The sequence below is a fragment of the Leptonychotes weddellii genome, chromosome 10, assembly GCF_054177405.1.
Source record: "Leptonychotes weddellii isolate Sample4059 chromosome 10, ASM5417740v2, whole genome shotgun sequence".
Classification (NCBI taxonomy): Eukaryota; Metazoa; Chordata; class Mammalia; order Carnivora; family Phocidae; genus Leptonychotes; species Leptonychotes weddellii.
Window position 1 is genome coordinate 44,551,452 of NC_138378.1, and position 22,290 is coordinate 44,573,741.

A 22,290-nucleotide genomic window follows, 5' to 3' on the forward strand; every position below is an offset into this window, starting at 1 on the left:
CAGCCAAGAATACTTTATCAGGCAATGCTGTCATTTAGAATGGATGGAGAGATGTAGAGGTTCCAAGACTGGCAGAAACTGAAAGAATATGTGACCACTAAGCTGGCCCTGTAAGAAATACTAAGGGGGGGTTCTATAAAAGGAGAAAGACCCCAAGAGTGATATAGCACAGAAATTTACAGAGACAATCTATAGAAACAAGGACTTCACAGGCAACAGGATGACAATAAATTCATATCTTTCAATAATCACTCTCAACGTGAATGGCCTAAATGCTCCCATAAAACGGCACAGAGTTGCAGATTGCATTAAAAGACAGGACCCATCCATATGCTGTCTACAAGAGACTCATTCTGAACCTAAAGATACATCCAGACTGAAAGTGAAGGGATGGAGATCTATCTTCCATGCCATCGGACCTCAAAAGAAAGCTGGGGTAGCGATTCTTATATCAGACAAATTAGATTTTAAGCTAAAGAATGTAATTAGAGACACAGAAGGACACTATATCATTCTTAAAGGGTCTATCCAGCAAGAAGATCTAACAATTGTAAATATCTACGCCCCCAACCTGGGAGCAGCCATCTACGTAAGCCAACTGTTAACCAAAATAGAGAGTCATATTGATAACAATACGTTAATTGTAGGAGACCTCAATAGTCCACTCTCAGCAACAGACAGATCATCTAAGCAGAAAATCAACAAAGAAAAGAGCTCTGAATGACACACTGGACCAGATGGACCTCATAGATATATACAGAACATTCCACCCTAAAACAACAGAATACCCATTCTTCTCGAGCGCACATGGAACTTTCTCCAGAAGAGAGCACATACTGGATCACAAATCAGGTCTCAACCGATACCAAAAGATTGAGATTATTCCCTGCATATTCTCTGCATAGCAATCTTTTGTTGAATTTGATCCTGCAGAGCCATGATATCTTCATCACAGGCCAGCCAGACAGTTAACACCTTCAGAGTCACACTGCCCAATGGTGGCTCCTGATTTTGTAACTGAGATTCCTCCACAGCTATCTTTAAATGATGCTGTATTCCCACTTCATGAAAAGAACTAGAGGATTTATCAAAATTATTAACAGCCCACAGTGAAATATCACTAGCCACCCACTGAAAAGGTCAAAATGAAAAAGCGTGAAAACACCAAATGTTGGCATAGTTTGGAGTAACCACAACATTCAAACATTGCTAGTAGGAGTATAAAATGGTATAACTGCTTCGGAAAACTGGCAGTTCCACAAAAAGTCAAATATCTATGACCCAAAAATTCCAGTCTTGCTTGTATTTCCAAGGGGAATGAAAACATCTGTCCACTAAAAGCCTTGTACGCAAACATTCTTAGCAGCTTTATTCATAATAGACAAAAACTAGAAATAGCCCAGGTGTCTATTAAAAGAAGAATGGATAAACAAATTGTGATATATTCAAACAGTAGAATACTACTGAGCAATACAGAGGAACAAACTATTGATACACCCAATGTTATGATGAGCAAAATAAGCCTTACCCAGATGAGAGCATACTATACAACCCCACTGACTAAAGTTCTAAAATAGGCAAAATTAATCCATGGTGATAGAAATCAGATTAACAGCTACTTCTTGCAAGGAAGAACTGAGAAGGGACATAACAGAACTTTCTAGGATGATGGAAATGTTCTATATCTAGTTGCAGGTTACATGAGTATAGGCATTTGTCAAAACTGACAAAGCTATATGCTTAATGATCTCTGCATTATATTACTGTATGTAATTTATACCTCAAAGTAAAAAATTCCTTAGGAAAAAATAAATAAATAAAGTCCATTCAGGCATGAATTGCAGTCTTGACAGAAAACATTGAGAGCTTGTGGAATCTTAAAACACAATGAATAATAAAGCTCTTATTAAGCTTAAGGTCTGTGCCTAAAACACTGCTGAAATATTTTGTTTTGCTTTTTGTAAATAAAAGCATATTAGAAATATTATACAGATTATTTCTCTGTAAAGGAATTATTATGGTGAATCCTTTCATACCAAAATGATGTTTGCCAAAAACAGATTCAAGAACAAAAAGAAAATGTCTTTATTTTCTACTGGAGAAATTTTCAATCGCATCATACCTTGTGAGTTTTTGAGACTGGTACTTTATCTTGTTTTAAACTTTTCATTTCATTAGCAGCATGCGAATTTCCTTTCAATCTCTGTATTGTCATAAACTCATACTTCCTCTGCAACAGTACATATCCATGAATTAAAATACAATTCTATTAAAGGTGGGAAAATCCAAAGGCAATCACTTAAAATTCACTTGTGTCAGGGCACCTGGGTGGCTCAGTCATTAAGCATCTGCCTTTGGCTCAGGTCATGATCCCAGGGTCCTGGGATCCAGTCCTATATTGGGCTCCCTGCTCAGCGGGAGGCCTGCTTCTCCCTCTCCCACTCCCTCTGCTTGTGTTCCCTCTCTCGTGTTCTCTCTGTCAAATAAATAAGTAAAATCTTTAAAAAAAAAAAAAAATCCCTTGTGTCAAAAGAGCAGGCAACTTACCTGTAAATTATCTAAACGAGCTTGAACTCTCTTAGCCTGAATCTCCATCTTCTTGTTTTCTTCACTTACTTCATTTAACTAAAGTGAGAAAACATTAAATATTTCAATATAAAACTTAAGCTGATTTCATACTAAAGATTTTGTAAAGATATTATCTAGTCTGTATAACCAAACAATGTAACAAAACAGAGGTAGCATTCGTAATTAAAGATCACCGCTTATGGTAATTAGACTTATCATGGAAATCATTTTGAAATGTATAAAAATAGTGAATCACTATGATATATACCTGAAACTAATAGGATATTGTATGTCAATTATACTTCAATAAAAAAATAAAAATTTTAATTAAAAAAAAAATCAGAGCTAAAATCATTTGTCCCTAAAGTACTAATAGTATCTAAGTTTACTTCATTCTATAAAAAATTTGCAAGTCTCCTGAGATCTTACAAGTATATGTTTTAATGGGAAATGTCTTTTAATCAAACTTTTTATGTATGTACATGAAAGTGTACAAATCATTAAGTATGCAGTGTAATGAATTATTGAAATTGGATTAAATGTATAAATTTGGGAAGAACTGACATGTTTATAAATATTGAGTCTTCATATCTATGAACATAACATAGCCTTCAAATTATTTAGATCTATTTATTTTCTTTTAATAATGTTCTGTACTTTCCAGTGTATGTGTTATATACATCTTTCTTTTATATTTATTCCTGGATAGCTAATGCTTTTTGATGCTATTATCTGTGGGATCTTTCAATAAATAACACTATTTGATTACAGCTGGTATATAAAAATACAACTGATTTTTGTATATTGAACTTACATCCAAGGATTTGCCTATATTTGCTTTATTCTACTAACTTGTCTGTATATCCATTTGGATACCTGTATATACAGTTACATAATCATGTTATCAGTAGATAATTCTTATTTCTTCCTTTCCAATCCTTATTTTCTATTTTTTTTTTCCCTATTGCACTGACTAGGACTCTCAGTACAGTGTTCAATAGAAACAGTTAAGAGTGAGCACCCTTCTTCTGATTTCAGAGGGAAAACAATAACTTAAATATGATTTTGTTGTTGGGTTATTTTTGTAGATACCTTATCAAAATTAAGTTCTCTTTTATTACTAATATCATGAGTTAGTGCTGAATTTTATTATCAACAGAAATATGATTTTTCTCCATTTATCAGATGTGTTAATTTTCAAATGATAAACCGTAATTTTCAAATGATAAACCATAACTTCCAAATGATAAACTTTGTAATTCCTGTACTAAATCCATTTAGCTGTATTATTTTTATGTATTGCTAGATTCAATTTGCTAATATTTAAATTTCTTGCAACTATATCCATAAAACTGATTTGAATTTTTCTTTTCTTATAACAATCTTGACACATTTAGTTTCAAGGTTATGCAGGCCTCATACAACAAAAAGGAGGGTTTTTCTCTCTTTTTCTATTTATATTTAAGGTATATGATGTTTCCTCCTTAAAAGATAGTCATAAGTCTTACTGCTCCTTCTCTGAAAGTAAAGTGTCTTATTTTTCTCTGATCACTTTAAAAATTTTATCTTTATCTAATGTTTTCAGCAGTCTTAAAACAATGTTCCTATGTTTGCTTTTTCTCAACATTTATCCTGTTTAGGCTTAACATAGTTTCTTGAATCTATAAGTTGGCATACTGTTTTTACAAGTTTTGGATAATATGTGGCCATTTCTCTTCAAATATTTTGTTTTTGCTGTATGATCTCTTTTTGAACTCCCATGTTAGAAATTTTAACGAAACGTATCTCTTTTATAAATTTGTTTATTCTTTCTCTACTCAATGTTTTTATTTCAAAACTTTTTAGGAAATCATCTTCCAGTTCATTAATCCTGTCTTCTGCTGCATCTCATCTGCTATTAAATCCATTCACTGGAGTTCTGAAATTCAATTAGTGTATTTTTAGGTTTCAGAATTTCATTTTAATTCCTTTTAATAAATTATGCTTCTCTAATGAAGTTCTCAATCTTTTTTTCTACTTTTTTGAACACATTAATCATTATTTTAAAATCACTACCTACTAGCTCCAATATCTGGACCACAGCCAGGTATATTCACATTGCCTGGGGCATTTTTGTTCTCTTCATATTGAGTTATATGATTCTGTCTTTTTATAATCTTTATTTAAATTCTAGTTAATTAACATACAGTGCAATATTGGTTTCATGAGTAGAATTCAGTGATTCATGTGATTCTGTCTTTTAATATAATGATTAATTTTGTATAGAATGACAAAGAAAATATATAAATTTTGTACACATTTTCTTTCAGAGAGGGCTCATTCTTTCCTTTGCTAGATACTCAAAATGGGAACTGATAGCCTTATTCTAAACAGGAACTACATCAGTTAAGACCACATTTCAGCTTGAGGAGGATTTCATATATCTCTAATTTGCCTCCTCCTCGGGTGCAACCCTGATTCTTTCAAATGAGAGCCTATGGTATTCACAGGGACTCTCTAGCCTGATGAATCCTGAATATTAATCCTTGACTCCTCAGCTTGGCAAGACTTAATGGGAATTGTTTTTTTATTATCATAATAATATTGCAAACTTATTTATATAAGTCCAATGCTATCATAAATTACCATACAAGTCAGTCACAGAAATAAGTTACCTTTTTATTTAGCAATTTTGAAACACAGTTGAGCTTTGAACCATGCAGGGGTGATGGTCACCAACCCCTGGGCAATAAAAAATCCACAAAGAACTTTTGACTCCCCAAAACACTTTACTAGTAGCTTACTGTTGACAAGGAGCTTTAATGATAATATAAACAGCCAATTAACACATATTTTTTAATTATATATGTATGATACACAATGTTCTTATAATAAAGTAGGCTAGAGAAAACAAAATGTTATTAGGAAAATCATAAGGACAGACATTCCAAGATGGTGGAGGAATAGGAGACTAGTTTTGTCTGGTCCCAGGAATTTAGCTAGAGAGCTATCAAATCATTCTGAACTCCTGTGAACTGAACCAGAGCTCTAAGAAAAGAATTGCTGCAATTCTACAAATAGAAAAGCAAGCACTTTCTGCAAGGTAGGAGGTGTGGAGAAGTGAATCCTAAGCAACATATTGGAAGATAAACCGCGAGAGTAGGGAGCTGCAGAAAGCCGGCAACCAGAAAGTAATATAGTAGTAGAGCGAAAAATCAGAACTTCTAGAAGTCTGCTCTGGTATATGTCCCTGCCTGAAAGGTACTCAGGTGGCCAAACAGGGAAGAATCCTAGGTGGGACAGTGTGCTCTCAGGATCCCAGGGGTCACAGAAAGAACAGGGATACCTGAGTGCGTGACAGTTCCCAGGCATCAGAGCAGGAAAGCCGGCTGCCATCAGCAAGCCCAGAAGTGGGCTTTCAGAACAGTGTTGCCATAAAACACAAACCGCAGAAGGGTTGGGCAACCACTCTCTGAGCAGGGAACCAGCAAATGGGAGAACCGCAGTAAGACAACCCTCCCTCCTGGGGAAGAATGGCGTGGGTGCACGCCACAGGAGTCTGCAGGCTTTGGAGACTCCAAGCGGGGTCACATGACTGAATAGAAATGCTCAGTCATGGGCTAGGTGAGCACAGAGTGCAGATGGAGACCAGGGACACAGGAATGATTGATTGCTTTTCCCCAAGGGCGCACTGAGGAGTGGGGGGTGGTCGGGCACGAGCTTTTAGCTCCAGGGCTGGAGATTGGGAGGCGCCATTTCCATTCTCAATCTCTAAAGCCGCGTGTAAAGCCTTCAGGGAACAAAAGCCATATAGAGCAATCTGGGGCCAATTACATAGCCTGACCCCTGGCTTGGGGCAGTGCAGTTCCTCCTGGGGCAAAGACACCTGAGAATCAGTGCAACAGGCCCCTTCCCAAGAAGATCAGCAAGAACATCCAACTAAGACCAACTTTACCAACCACAAAGAACTGCAAAACTCCAGCACTAGAGGAAAACAGTATATAGAATTCATGTTTTCTTTTCTCATGATTAGTCTTCCAAATTTACTATTTCTTTTCTCTTTCATTTTCACCCAATTTCTTATTTTGTCAACTTTTTTAAAGTTTTTTTAAATTTTCATTTTTACAGTTATATTCTATCCTTTCATTGTATTTAATTTTATTTTTGTATATACATAAGTTTTCCTTTTTTTACAATTTTGGGATCTAGTTTTTATTTTTTTTTTAAAGATTTTACTTATTTATTTGTCAGAGAGGGAGAGAGATGGAAAGAAGCTGAGAAAGAGCACAAGCAGGGGGAGCAGCAAGCAGAGGAGAAGCAGGGTCCTTGCTGAACAAGGAGCCCGATGGGGAACTTGATCCCAGGACTCTGGGATCATGACCTGAGCCGAAGGCAGACGCTTAACCAAATAAGACACCCAGGTGTTCCGGGATCTAGTCTTCCAACAAACAGACCAAAATACACACAGGATCCAATGAATTGCTCTGTTCTGTTCACCTGTCTGATTATATTCTCTCTCATTTTTTTTATTTTTTCTTAAATTTTTTTGTTTTTTCGGTTCTGGGGCTCTTCTGATTTGCTTAGTGTATATTTATCTGGGGTCATTGTTGACATTTTAGTATTTTGTTCTCTCATTCATCTATTCTTCGCTGGACAGAATTACAAGACGGTAAAACTCATCTCAAAAGAACAAGAGGAAGTTCTGACTGCCAGGGACCTAATCAGTATGGCTATAAGATACTGGAACTAGAGTTCAGAATAACGATTATAAATATACTAGCTGACCTTGAAAACAGCATAGAAAACATGAGAAAATCCCTGTCAGGAGAAATAAAAGAACTAAAATCTAAACAAGTTGAAATCAAAAAGGCTATTAATGAGATGCAATAAAAAATGGAGGCTTTACGGATACCTGGGTGGCTCAGTCAGTTAGCATCTACCTTTGGCTCAGGTCATGATCCCAGGATCCTGGGATCAAGCCCCAAATTGGGTTCCTTGCTCAGCGGAGAGACTGCTTCTCCCTCTGACTGCTGTTTCCCCTGCTTGCGCTGTTGTTCTATCTCTCTGTCTCTGACAAATAAATAAGTAAAATCTTTAAAAAAAAATGGAGGCTCTAATTGCTAGGATGAATGACTCAGAAGAGAGAATTAGTAACATAGAAGACAAAATGATGGAGAAAGAAGAAGCTGAGAAAAAGAGGGATAAACAACTACTGGATCACCAGGGGAGAATTCAAGAGATCAGTGATACCATGGAGCAAAAGAATATTAGAATTGAAATCACAGAAAAAGGAAAGGGGAGGGGGAAGAAGATATACTTGAGCAAATTATACCTGAGAACTACCCTAATCTGGGAAAGGAAACAGGCAATCAAGTCCAGGAGGCACAGAGAATCCCCCTCAAAATCATGAAAAATAGGTCAACACCTCAAAATAATAGTGAAGCTTGCAAATCTCAGAGAAAGAGAAAATCCTGAAAGCAGCTCGGGACAAGAGGTCGGTAACCTACAAGGGAAGAAACATTAGACTGATAGCAGACCTATCCACAGAGACCTGGAAAGCCAAAAAGGACTGGCAAGACATATTCAGGGTGCCAAATGAGAAAAATATGCAGCCAAGAACAGTTTACCAGCAAGGCTGTCATTCAAAATAGAAGAAGAGATAAAAAGCTTCCAGGACAAACAGAAACTAAAAGAATTTGTGATCACTAAACCAGCTCTGCAAGAAATATTAAAGGGGATCCTTGAAGCAAAGAGAGAGCCCAAAAGTAACAGACCAGAAAGGACCAAGACAATATACAGAAACAGGTGACTTTATAGGTAATATAGTAGCATTAAATCCAAATCTTTCAACAGTTACTCTGAGTGTAAATGGGCTAAATGTCCCAATCAAAAGACACAGGGTATCAGATTGGATAAAAAAGCAAGACCAGGGAGCCTGGGTGGCTCAGTTGGGTGAGCATCTGCCTTCAGCTCAGGTCATCATCCCAGGACTCTGAGATCAAGCCCCACATCAGGCTCCCCGCTCGGTGGGGAGCCTGCTTCCCCTTCTCCTTCTGCCTGCCACTCCCCCTGCTTGTGCTCTCTCTGTCAAATAAATATAAAATCTTAAAAAAAATCTTTAAAAGGCAAGACCCATCGATATGCCATCCGCAAGAGACTCATTTTAGACCCAAGGACACCTCCAGCTTGAAAATGAGGGGGTGAAGAACCATTTATTATGCTAATGGACATCAAAAGAAAGCTGGGGTAGCAATCTTTATATCAGACAAATTAGATTTTAAAACAAAGACTGTAATAAAAGATTAAGAGGGACACTATATCAAAATTAAAGGGTCTATCCAACAAGAAGATCTAACAACTATAAATACTTAATGCTGCTAACTTGGGAAGAGCCAAATATATAAACCAGTTAATAACAAAATTAAAGAAACAAACTGATAATAATACAATAATAGTTGGGGATGTTAGCACTTCACTCATTGCAATGGACAGATCATATAAGCAGAAGATCAACAAGGAAACAAGGGCTTTGAATGACACATTGGACCAGATGGACTTAACAGATATATTCAGATCATTCCATCCTAAAGCAACAGAATACATATTCTTCTCTCTAGTGCACATGGAACATTCCCCAGAATAGATCACATTCACAGTCACAAATCAGGTCTCAACCAGTACGAAAAGACTGGGATTATTCCCTGCATATTTTTAGACAACAATGCTTTGAAATTTGAACTCAATCACAAGAGGAAATTTGGAAAGAACTCAAATACATGGAGGTTAAAGAGCATCCTACTGAAGAATGAATGGGTCAACCAGGAAATTAAAGAATTAAAATTCATGGAAACAAATGAAAATGAAAACACAACTGTTCAAAACCTTTGGGAGGCAGCAAAGGTGGTCCTATGAAGGAAGTACATAGCAATACAAGCCATTCTCAAGAAACAAGAAAAGTCTCAAATACACAATCTAACCCTACACCTAAAGGAACAGGAGAAAGAAAAGCAAAGAAAGCCTAAATGCAGCAGGAGAAGTAAATTAATAACGATTAGAGGGGAAATCAATGAAATAGAAACCAAAAGAACACTAGAACAGAGCAATGAAACTAGGAGCTGGTTCTTCAAAAGAATAAATAAGATCGATAAACCCCTGGTCAGATTCATCAAAAAGAAAAGTAAAGGACCCAAATAAATAAAATAATGAATGAAAGAGGAAAGATCACAACCAACACCAAAGAAACACAAACAATTATAAGAACATAGTATGAGCAACTATATGCCAACAAATTAGACAATCTGGAAGAAATGGATGCATTCCTAGAAATGTATAAACTACCAAAACTGAAACAGGAAGAAATAGAAAACCTGAACAGACCCATAACCAACAAGGGAATTGAGGCAGTAATCAAAAATCTCCCAAAACACAAGCGTCCAAGGCCAGATGGCTTTCCAGGGGAATTCTATCAAACATTTAAAGAAGAATTTATATCTATGCTTCTGAAGCTGTTTCAAAAAATAGAAATGGAAGGAATACTTCCAAGCTCGTTCTGAGGCCAGCATTACCCTGATCCCAAAACCAGACAAAGACCCCACCAAAAAGAATTACAGGCTAATATCCCTGATGAACATGGATGCCAAAATTCCCCCAAGGTAACAGCCAACAAGGTCCAACAGTATATTAAATGCTGGGCATGGAGCCTACCTAAAAAATAATTAAACCAAAGCTGGCGGCATCACAATTCCAGACTTCAAGCTCTATTACAACAAAGCTGTCATCATCAAGACAGTATGGTACTGGCACAAAAACAGACACATAGATCAATGGAACAGACTAGAGAGCCCAGAAATGGACCCTCAACTCTATGGTCAACTAATCTTTGACAAGCAGGAAAGAATATCCAATGGAGAAAAGACAGTCTCTTCAACAAATGGTGTTAGGAATATTGGACAGCCACATGCAGAAGAATGAAACTGAACCACTTTCTTACAGCATACACAAAAATAAACTCAAAATGGATGAAAGACCTAAAAATGTAAGACAGGAATCCATCAAAATCCTAGGGGAGAACACAGGCAATAACCTCTTCGACCTTGGCCGCAGCAACTTCTTTTTTTTTTTTTAAAGATTTTATTTATTTATTTGACAGAGAGAGAGAGAAAGCACAAGTAGGCAGAGAGGTAGGCAGAGGGAGAGGGAGAAGCAGGCTCTCCACTGAGCAGGGAGCCCGATGTGGGGCTCGATCCCAGGACTCTGGGATCACGACCCGAGCCGAAGGCAGCCGCTCAACCGACTGAGCCACCCAGGTGCCCCCGCAGCAACTTCTTGCTAGACACATCTCCAAAGGCAAGGGAAACAAAGGAAAAATGAACTACTGGAATTTCATAAAGATAAAAAACCTTTGCACAGCAAAGGAAATAGTCAACAAAACCAAAAGACAACTGACAGAATGGGAGAAGATATTTGCAAATGGCATATCAGATAAAGGGCTAGTATCCAAGATCTAGAAAGAACTTATCAAACTCAACACCCAAAAAACAAATAATCCAGTCAAGAAATGGGCAGAAGACATGAACAGACATTTCTCCAAAGAAGACATATAAATGGCCATCAGACACATGAAAAAATGGCTCAACATTACTCGGCATCAGGGAAATACAAATCAAAATCACAATGAGATACCAACCCATGCCAGTCAGAATGGCTAAAATGAACAAGTCAGGAAACAACAGATATTGGTGAGGATGCAGAGAAAGGGGAACCCTCTTCACTGCTGGTGGGAATGCAAGCTGGTGCAGCCACTCTGGAAAACAGTATGGAGGTTCCTCAAAAAGTTAAAAATAGAGCTACCCTACCACCCAGCAATTGCACCACCAGGTATTTACCCCAAAGATACAAAATGTAGTGATCTGAAGGGGCACCTGCACCCCAATGTTTATAGCAGCAATGTTCACAATAGGCAAACTATGGAAATACCCCAGATGTCCACTGACAGATGATTGGATAAAGAAGATGTGGTATAATGGAATATTATTCAGCCATCAGAAAGGATGAAATCTTATCATTTACATTGACATGGATGGAACTGGAGGGTATTATGCTGAGTGAATAAGTTAATCAGAAAAAGACAATTATCATATGATCTCACTCATATGTAATTTAAGAAACAAAACAGAGGATCATAGCAGAAGAAGGGAAAAATAAAACAAGATGAAATCTGAGAGGGAGACAAATGATAAGAGACTCTTAAGCATAGGAAACTGAGGGCTGCTGGAGGGGGAGGGGTGGGGCGATGAGGTAACTGGGTGATAGACATTAAAGAAGGCACATGATATAAGGAGCACTGGGTATTATATGAGACTGATGAATCACTGAACTCTACCTCTGAAACTAATAATATGTGAATTAAATGAATTTAAATTTTAAAAAAGAGAGAGAGGAAAGAAAAAAAAAATGAACATCAAAAAAAGAAAAAAAATGAAGACGGGTGGATTCCAAGGAGGGGAGGAGGAAGGGAACAAAGTGACCCAGATCAGCAGAAAATACCCTTGAGAAGCGATGGCAAAATGCAATTCCTAGCTGGATCTTTGTCATATCCAGGATTACTATAGGAGAATAATTTTCCTGAATGTAATGAGAAAAAAATAATAATAAAAGATGGTAGACTCTGACATGAAAAAGAAAATCATAAGGAAGAGAGAATACATTTATAATACTGTACCGCATTTATCGAAAAAAAAAATCGTCATATAAGTGTAACACAGTTCAAACCCATGGTGTTTAAGGGTCAACTGTATATATACATCATTCATCATGCCAAAAGTTGGCCAACTATAGCCCATGGACCAAATCTGAACACTGTTTACTGTTATAAATAACATCTTATTAGAATACAGCCATGCTCATTCACTTACTTATTGCCTGTAGCTACTTTTGCATTATGTCAGAGTTGAGTCATGACAGACTGCATGGCTCACAGAGCCCAAAATATTTACTATTTCATCCTTAAAGAAAAATATTGCTGACTCCTCATCTACACTAAAGTTTAGAGTAACCATAAAAAAGCATTCTCCCAGCTGGTACCAAAGGATTTCTCCCAAGCTCTTTCAGTTTGGTCACACTAGATCAAAAATCCAATTATCAATAGATCAATCACTTAATAATTCACATATCCACTCCACTCACCACACACCCATACAAACACATACAAAATTATTAAGAAATATATAACCTTAAGAGATAGGTACGGGCAACAATGTTCTTTGGCTAGCAGTTAAAGAAACCCTTCTCAAAAAAAGAGTGCTATGGGGCGCCTGGGTGACTCAGTCATTAAGCCTCTGTCTTTGGCTTAGGTTGTGATCCTGGGTTCCTGGGATCGAGCCCCACATCGGGCTCCCCGCTTGGCAGGAGGCCTGCTTCTCCCTCTCCTACTCCCCCTGCTTGTGTTCCTTCTCTCGCTGTGTCTCTCTCTGTCAAGTAAAATCTTTAAAAAAAAAAAAAAAAAAGAGTGCTAGAGTTGTATGGTGACAGATAGTACCTACACTTGTGCTGAGCACAGTATACCATATAACATTGTCAAATCATTATTGTACATCTGAAACTAATATAATGTTTTGTGTCAACCAACTGTACTTCAATTAAAAAGAGAGAGGGGGCGTCTGGTGGCTCAGTTGGTTAAGCAGCTGCCTTCAGCTCAGGTCATGATCCCAGGGTCCTGGGATCAAGTTCCACATCGGGCTCCCTGCTCAGTGGGGAGTCTGCTCCTCCCTCTCCCTCTGTCCCTCTCCTGGCTTGTGCTCTCTCCTCTCTTGCTTACTCTGTCTCAAATAAATAAATAAAATCTTAAAAAAAAAAGAGAGCGAGAGCACACTAGATTGAGAGTGTGATGGGAAAAAGTAATCTCTCCAGGGATAAAGCAGGCTTCCAGACAACAGTAAGTGAAGGCCATCCATACTCCTACTGTGGGAGGCCATAAATGAATTCAGGGAAGCCAAAGAACTTAGATCAAATGAGAAATGTTGTAGCTAGTTGTCACTGCCAATGAGAAAGGTTGTAACAAGCAGTGACTACAGAACATCAAAAACAGAAACTGAAAACATATAGCTACCTAAAGAATTCCAGGATGCATATTATCTCTGAGAGTCTGAGCTTAGTTACATTTTAGAATCCATGAAGTCTTCCAGCCCAAAGCTTTCATTTTTGAAGTGACTGGGTTTACCCCAATTTCTGCTCATCTACTTCTCCTTCCACAAATACAAACATAATCATTCTCCTGTCTTTCTTGAACTATTCTTTCTCATCTTTCAGTCAAAAACTGGCAAAAGTTAAAAAAAAAAAAAAAAAGATACACAACTCCAAAATATTTGCTTTACAACTTCAGTATTATTAAGCAGTAACCTAGATTACATCACTTATGTAATCACTGTACAATATGATAGCCCTCTGTATGATAGCCCTCTGTATTTATGCTAGTACAGTGCCTAGCATATAATAGATGTCCAGAAAATAAACAAATGTTAAATAAGCAGTGGTGTAAAACAGCAGTTAAAAGAAGTATTAGCTAAAACCAATGTGTAAAAATCTCCACATTATCATGTTGTTTTTTTTTTTTTTTGCTCATTTAAATCTAGTAATTGCTCTTATATTTTAAAAACTCTAAACTGCAAAAACATCTTCTCAGCTGGATGCTAAAACAGATGATGAGAAATCAAAAGCTTAAGAATACCATATTTATATTTGGAAGTATTATAGGAAATAAAGTTAATCAAAATTTTCTCTAGCTAGAATATATTCTAAGACTTTGATATATAATTTGTTAAATAAAGATGATAGGTTTTAAAAATCTTATAATCTAGTATTTATTAAAATAGGTCTTACCTGCTTTTTTAAGTTATCATTCAATTCTTTCAATGCATCGAAAGAGGACCTTAGCCTCTTGCTTTCTTTATTTCTTTCCTTAAGAACTTCAGTTAAATGCTCAACTTCTGCATCGTGTTGCTAGAAGGAAAAAAAAAATCTGATCTAAAAATTAGGTAAGGATTCCATCCTTGAATCAGGACTTTAATCAGTACATTTAAGCATACATGACTAATACTGCAAATAGTTTATAAAAACTGTATCATCAACCAACATAATAACTAAGCATTAAAAGCATTTGTTAAGTTCCTATTAAAAAACTATTTTCTGCAGGTGCTCAAAAAGATCCACTGAATGCACTGAAATAATTTCTTTCATATCATGGAATGATAAAACAATGAAGGGTTTCTGATCTTCTTCAAGAGACTAGGTAGTTATTCACAGCTTTATAAATTAAATTAAAATTTAAGATTTAAGTTACCCTTGAAAAGAAACAGTCATAGAGAGAACTAATTTCTTGTTCTCATTAAGTAGCTAAAATTGTTTACATTTCAAAAAATTTAAAAACATAATTAAATTACTGAGTCTCAAACTATTTGACTCTCCTTAATCAGTTTTATAAATAATTCAAATCATTTAACTCTCTAATTACATTTAAATGAGATAACACATTTTGATTTAAAGTGCAAATATGTATAGTTTATTTCACATTTTATTCTCAATTTATAATGTATTAAAACAAACAAGTTTCTATAGGAAAACCAGAAACTGAATTAATTTCTTTCTTCCAAGTAATCATATAGGTACCATTAAAATAAGGCTGTTATCTTTACACTTAGTAAGAATAACAGATAAATCTCAAGAGAAAAAAATTCAAGAATAAATCAAGGAGGAAAACCTCTTGAGAATCCAAGCATTTCTTTTTCTGCCCTTTCTAAAAATCCAATCATGTGAAAACATTAGCTTCATGTAATTTTATTATTACATTAAATGATTCTTTAAATAACTTAGTATATAGTCACAAATACGGTTATTTCAAACATTAGGTTAATATTCTCTTTCTCCAAATTTTTCCAAATCCAAAGATACTAAAAATATAGGATATGAGTTCCATTTCCAGAATGGCAAAATAAGCCCACTACACTCTAGTTCTGTTACTGATTACAACTAAAAATCTTAGACAAAACACAAAAAGTGACTACCCTAAGGACTGTAAAAAGTAAACAGAAGCAGGGAGTTGTAAAAGAGTGAAAATGTGGAGAAGCAACCCTCAAGAGGGCGAACTTTCCAGGGTTTTTGTTTTTTCTTTTCTCTAGTAGTCTTGCCCCAACACAGGCCTCTGGCTACTGAAGTGCAGCTGAAGTACAGGCTGCTAAAACTCTGAGAGAAACTCCAACCTTTCCACCCAGGGAAGCCAGGAAAACGGCCACTGTAGCCAAGGAATGTGGGGAGTATCTCAGAGAAGAGAGAATAGACTCAGAACATGTTTTCATTCTGGTGTACATAAACTCGTAGAAATCTGGCTAAACCCTAAGCCACCTAACCACAAAAGCAGCAGAGCAAACATGGAGAGATCAGAGCTCAGTTTAAAAATACTACCCAAGTCTCAGACTAACCCCCAAATTCTGTGAGCATGGGAAAGACACAGAGCACCATAATACAGGTCTTGAGAACTGAACTAAGATTCATGTCACACTGCCTGAGTATCAGACTAACCTAAGTGGCATATGCACAAGACATCTATGAAGCAACATCATAAAAGCTCTGAAAACTGAACTGAGGTGAGAAAGAATTTTGGCCTATACCTAATTAGGATGGAGTAGGGAAAATGGAGTAGGAAGATCCTGAGCTCACCTCTTCCTGTGAACACACCAAGGCTGCAACTAATAGAGAAAACCCCCTCTGAGAATAACCTGAAGGCTAGCAGAACAGCTCTTCCACAGGTAAAGATACAAAGAAACAGGGACATCAAGAAGGATGGGAGAGGCAGAAATACAATCTGGTCAGGAAACAAACCCTGGCACAGCAACCCACAAGCAGGAGGGATAGCACAGATATGGAGGTCCTAAGGAGTGTTGGGGTTCAAGCCCCATATGAGGCATACTCCCACCCTTGCCCTGGGGATCTGCACTAGGAAGAGAAGTCCCCATAACATCTGGCTTTGAAAATCAGCAGGGCATAAATCCAGGAGCATTGAAAAATCCGAATGACTTAATTCCTGGAGAGCTGCAAGCTAGTAAGAAACAAAAACTCCACACTGAAAGGGTCTGTACACAATCTTACTCACTTCAAGACCCACCATACAGGCAGCAGTGTGAAAAGTGCCTGCACCATATATAAGGGATATCTACTAATTTTAGCATGTGTGCCAGAGAAGCAGGGATCTACAGGAAATTTCTCTAGGAGAAAAAGCCATGGGATGCCATTTTGGGGCCCTCCTTCAGCCTAGCTGTTCCAATGCCAGTGGGTGCCAGTTTTAACACTCTCCATCTACCTTGCTAGCACTGCTCACCTCACTCTGGCATTCCCCTGCAGATCCACCCCACCCTTCCCACCTAACCAAGCAGGCAACTCTCCTGACCCACTACACCTGGCAGGCAATCTCAGCAGCACCCACCCTGACACACCTAGTGGGCATCCTTAGTCAGGATGGGCAACCGTTCAAAGGAACTTTTGTCCCAGGGAGGGGGAGCCAGCGTCATAAGTCACCCCACAGGCAGCAGTCATAGGAGGGACTCTCAGCCAGCATGCTGACCAGCCCCAACCACCAATGCACCTGCAGTAGTCATGGCCAGGCACTATTAGCCAGATGCTGGCCCAGGGCACAGTCCTGTTCTCAACTGTACCAGCAGGAATTGTACCCCAATCACAAGTGGAGGACACACACAGGGGACAGCCCTGGAGTACCTGGTTTTGGTGACCAGGGGATTGTACTTCTGGGCCCCACATATCACCTTCTACTGAAGGCCCATACTTTCAATGCAAGGAGACGTAACTGTTTTACCTAATACACAAAAACAGAGAGTCAGACAAAATGAGAAGACAGAGGAATATGTTATGAACAAAAGAACGAGAAAAAAAATCTCAGGAAAAGAACTAAATGAAACAGAGATAAACAATCGACCTGATAAAGAATTCAAAGTAATGGTCATAAAGTTATTCTACTTTGGGGAGAAAAATGGATGAATTCAGTGAGAACCTCAACAGAGACAGAAAATATAAAAAAAGAACCAATAAAGGATGAAGAATATAATAACTGAACTAAAAAATACACTAAAGATAATCAACAGCAGATTAGAGGATGCAGAAGAAGAGAGATCAGCAATCTGGAAGACAGGGTAGTGGAAATCATCCAAATTAAACAGCAAAGAATATGAAAATAGATTAAGGGACCTCTAGAACAACATCAGGTATACTAACAACTGCATTATAAGAGTACATAAGGAGAAGAGAGAAAGAAATAGGTAGAAAAATTATTTGAAGAACCATTAAAAACTACTCTAACCTGGAGAAGGAAACAGACATCCAGGTCCACGAAGTACAGAGAGCCCCAAACAAGAAGAACCCAAAGAGGTCCATAGGAAGAATCATAATAATTAAAATATCAAAAATTAAAGTTAAAAAGATAATCTTAAAATAAGCAAGAAAAAAGCAACTAGTTACATGAAAGGGAACACTTAGGGGCACCTAAGTGGCTCAGTCGGTTGGGCGTCCAACTCTTGATTTCAGCCCAGGTCATGAATTCAGGGTCATGGGATCAAGTCCCATGTTGGGCTCCAGACTCAGCAGGGAGTCTGCTTGAGATTCTCTCTTCCTCTCCCTGTGCTCGTCCCCCAAAGCATGTGCATGCACATTCTCTCTTAAATAAATAAATAAGAAAGGGAACACTTATAAGACTATCAGTTGATTTTTCACAGGCTGGAAGGGAGTGGCATGACATATTCAAAGTGCTTAAATTAAAAAAACCTTCATGGTTGTAAACAAGAATACCCTACCCCACAAGGTTATTACTAAGATTATTATAAGACTATTACTCAGAACTGAAGAAGAGATAGGGTTTCCAAAACAAACAAAAGTTAAAGGAGTTCATCACCACTAAACAAACCCCACAAGAAATGTTAAAGGAATTTCCTTAAATGGAAATAAAGGAGCCCTAACTAGAAGTAAAAAAAAATTATTAAAACATTTCACTGGAAAAAGTAAACATATAATAAAGGTAGTGTATCAGTTATAAAGCTAGTATGAAGGTAAAAAACAAAAGTATTAAAATCAACTACAGTTACAATATTTAGTTAAAGGATACACAAAATTAAAATGTCAAATACATAAAATGTGGATGGGAGGGAGTAAAATGTATTGCTTTTAGAATGTGTTCAAATCTAAGTGACTATCAATTTAAAATAGAGTGCTATATACACAGAGTGTTATATTTGAACCTCATGTTAACTACCAACCAAAAACCTGTAACAGATATACAAAAAATAAAGAGAAAGGAAGCCAAATATAACACTAAGGAAAGCTATCCAACTACAAAGGAAGAGAACAAGAGAATAAAGGTAGAGAGAAACACTATAAAAACAAACAGAAAACAACAAAATTGCAATAAGTACATACCTGTAAATGAACTCAATGCTCCAACAAAAAGACAAGGTGAGTGAATGGATTAAAAAATAAAACCCAGTCAAGAGACTAACATCAGACCTAAAGACACGTACAGACAAAGTGAAGAGATGTAAAAAGATATTCCATATGAATGGAAATGAAAAAAAAAAAAGCTGGGGTAGTAATACTTACATCAGACAAAACAGACTTTAAAATAAAGACTGTAACAGACAAAAAAGGGCACTACATAGTGATAAAGGGATCAATCCAACTCGAGGAAATAACAATTATAAATACCTATTCCCCCAACATAGGAGTACCTAAAGACATTAAGGGAAATTGATGGAAATATAATAACAGCTGGGGACTTTGTCACCCCACTTACATCAATGGATAGATCATCGAGACAGAACGTCAGAAAGAAAACCTGATTCTGAACAACACATTACATCAGATGGACTTAACAGATATATACAGAGCACTCTATCCAAAAACAGCAGAATACACATTCTTTTCAAGTGCACATGGAAACATACTTTTCTAACCACAGTGGCATGAAACTGGAGATCAATTACAAGAAAAATGGAAAAAATACAAACACATGGAGGCTTAACAACATATTACTAAATAACCAGTGGATCAACAAAGAAACAGAGGAAATCAAAAAATACCTGAGACAAACGAATATGGAAACACATCATTCCAAAATCTTTGGGACACAGCAAAAGAAGTTTTAAGAGGGAGATTTACAGTATTACAGGCCGACCTCAAGAAACAAGAAAAATCTCAAACAATCTAACCTCACACCTAAAGGAACTAGAAAAAGAACAACAAACAAAGCCCAAGGTCACAGAAGGAAAGAACAAATAAATATCAGAGCAGAAACAAATGAAACAGACTTTAAAAACCGGTAGAAAATAGAATTAGAATAGAAAAAATGAACAAAATTATGAGGTTATTTAAAAAGAACAAAAACCTACAGCCAGGTACACCAAGAAAAAAAGAGAGGACTCAAAAAAATAAAGTCCGAAATTAAAGAGAAGTTTCAACTGACACAACAGAAATACAAAGACTCATAAGAGACTATTATTAAAAATTATATGCTAAAAACTTGTATGACCTAGAAGAAATGTATAAATTCCTAGAAACATACACTCTTCCAAGACTGAATCAGGAAGAAATAGAAAATCTGAACAGATCAATTACTAGAAATGAAATTGAATTAGTAATCAAAAAATGCCCAACAAACAGATGTCTTCACAGGTGAATTCTATCAAACATTCAAAGAAGAGTTCATACCTATCCTTCTCCCAACTATTACAAAATTATTTAAGAGGAAGGACAAATGGGGCACCTGGGTGGCTCAGTTGGTTAAGCGACTGCCTTTGGCTCAGGGCATGATCCTGGAGTCCTGGGATCAAGTCCCACATCGGGCTCCCTGCTCAGCGGGGAGTCTGCTTCTTCCACTGACACTCCCCCCTCTCATGCTCTCTCTGTCTCATTCTTTCTCTCTCAAATAAATAAAATCTTTAAAAAAAAAAAAAAAGAGGAAGGACAAATTCATTCTGTGAGGTGAGGCCAGCGTGACCCTGATATATTCCAGGGATGCAAGAATGGTTCAATATTCGCAAATCAATGTGATATGGCACATTAACAAAATGAAGGATAAAAGTCATATGACCATCTCAACAGATGCAGAAAAAACATTTGTCAAAAGGCAACATCCATTCATGATTAAAACTATTAACAAAGTGAGTATAGAGGGCACATACTTCAACATAATAAAGGCCATATACGAGAAAGCTACAGCTAACATCATACTCAATGGTGAAATGCTGCAAGCTTTTATTCTAAGATTAGAAACAAGACTAGAATGCCTACTTTCACCACTTTTATTCAACATAGCATTGGAAGACCTAACCAAAGCAATTAGAGAGGAAAAAGAAAAGGCATCCAAGTTGGGAAGGAAGAAGTAAAACTTGTCACTATTTGCAAATGACAACATATTATGTATAGTCAACCCTAAAGAATTCACCAAAAACTATTAGAACTAATATGTGAATTCAGTAAAGTTGCAGAATACAAAATTAATATACAGAAATCAGTTGTTTCTATACTAATACCAAAGTAGCAGAAAGAGAAATTAAGAAAACAATCTCATTTACAATTGCATTAAAACCAATAAAAATACCTAGGAAGTAATTTAACCACAGAGGTGAAACACCTGTATTCTGAAAACTGTAAGGCATTAATGAAAGAAACTGAAGACGTCACAAATAAATGGGAAGATATACCATGCTCATGGATTAGAACAAATAATACTGTTAAAATTTCCATACTACCTGAAGTAATCTACAGATTCAATGCAATCCTTACCAAAAATGCCAACAGCATTTTTCACTTAATTAGAACAAAGAATACTAAAATTTGTTTGAACCACAAAAGACCCCAAATAGCCAAAGCAACCTTGAGAAAGAAGAACAAACCTGGAGGTATCATACTCCCAGATTTCCAACTTAACCACAAAGCTATAGTTACCAAAACAGTATAGTGCTGGCACAAAAACTAACGTGGAGATCAACAGAACAGAACAGAGAGCCCAGAAATAAACTCATGCTTATATGGTAAAGTCATCTACTACAAAGGGGGAAACATTATACAATGGGGAAAAGACAGTCTCTTGAATAAATGGTGCTGAAAAAACTGAACAGCTACATACTAAAGAAACTGGACCACTTTCTCATACTATATACAAAAATAAACTCAGAATGAATTAAAGACCTAAATCTAAGACCTGAAACCATAAAACTCCTAAAATAAAACAATGGTAATAAACTCCTGGACATCAGTCTTAGAAATATATTTTTGGACTGTCTCTTCAGGCAAGGACAACAAAAACAAAAATAAACAATTGGAGAAAAAAAACCACAATTCGATCTACAACAAACTAAAAAGTTTTTGCACAGTGAAGGAAACCATCAATAAAGCAAAAAAGCAGCCTACTGAATAGGAGAAAATATTTGCAAATGATATATCCAAAATATATTTGGATACTAGTTAATATTCAAAATATATAAAGAACTCATACAACTCAACAACAAAATAAAGAATCCAATTAAAAAATGGGAAGAAAAAAAAAAAAAAGCCTGGGGAAAGTACCTTGGACAGCAGCAGAGAGGACACAAACCAAAGCAGCAAGCAAATTGAGAAACTAGAAGTAGATCCTAGCAAGCATTCCTTCCCTGATGTGGCTAACATAGTTCAAGAGAAAAAACACAGGCTCTG

At 36.7% G+C, this 22,290-nt stretch overlaps 1 protein-coding gene across 1 annotated transcript in view; it reads right to left on the minus strand.

The window, feature by feature from the left end:
- Window positions 1-22,290, minus strand: part of CCDC138 (coiled-coil domain containing 138) — a 129,813-nt gene that overhangs the window by 87,968 nt on the left and 19,555 nt on the right. The window contains exons 7-9 of the mRNA XM_081832298.1: window positions 14,425-14,544; window positions 2,548-2,625; window positions 2,123-2,230 (exon numbers count right to left, since the gene is read on the minus strand). Coding sequence (XP_081688424.1) covers window positions 2,123-2,230; window positions 2,548-2,625; window positions 14,425-14,544 — 306 coding nt within the window. The remainder of the gene's footprint in view (window positions 1-2,122; window positions 2,231-2,547; window positions 2,626-14,424; window positions 14,545-22,290) is intronic.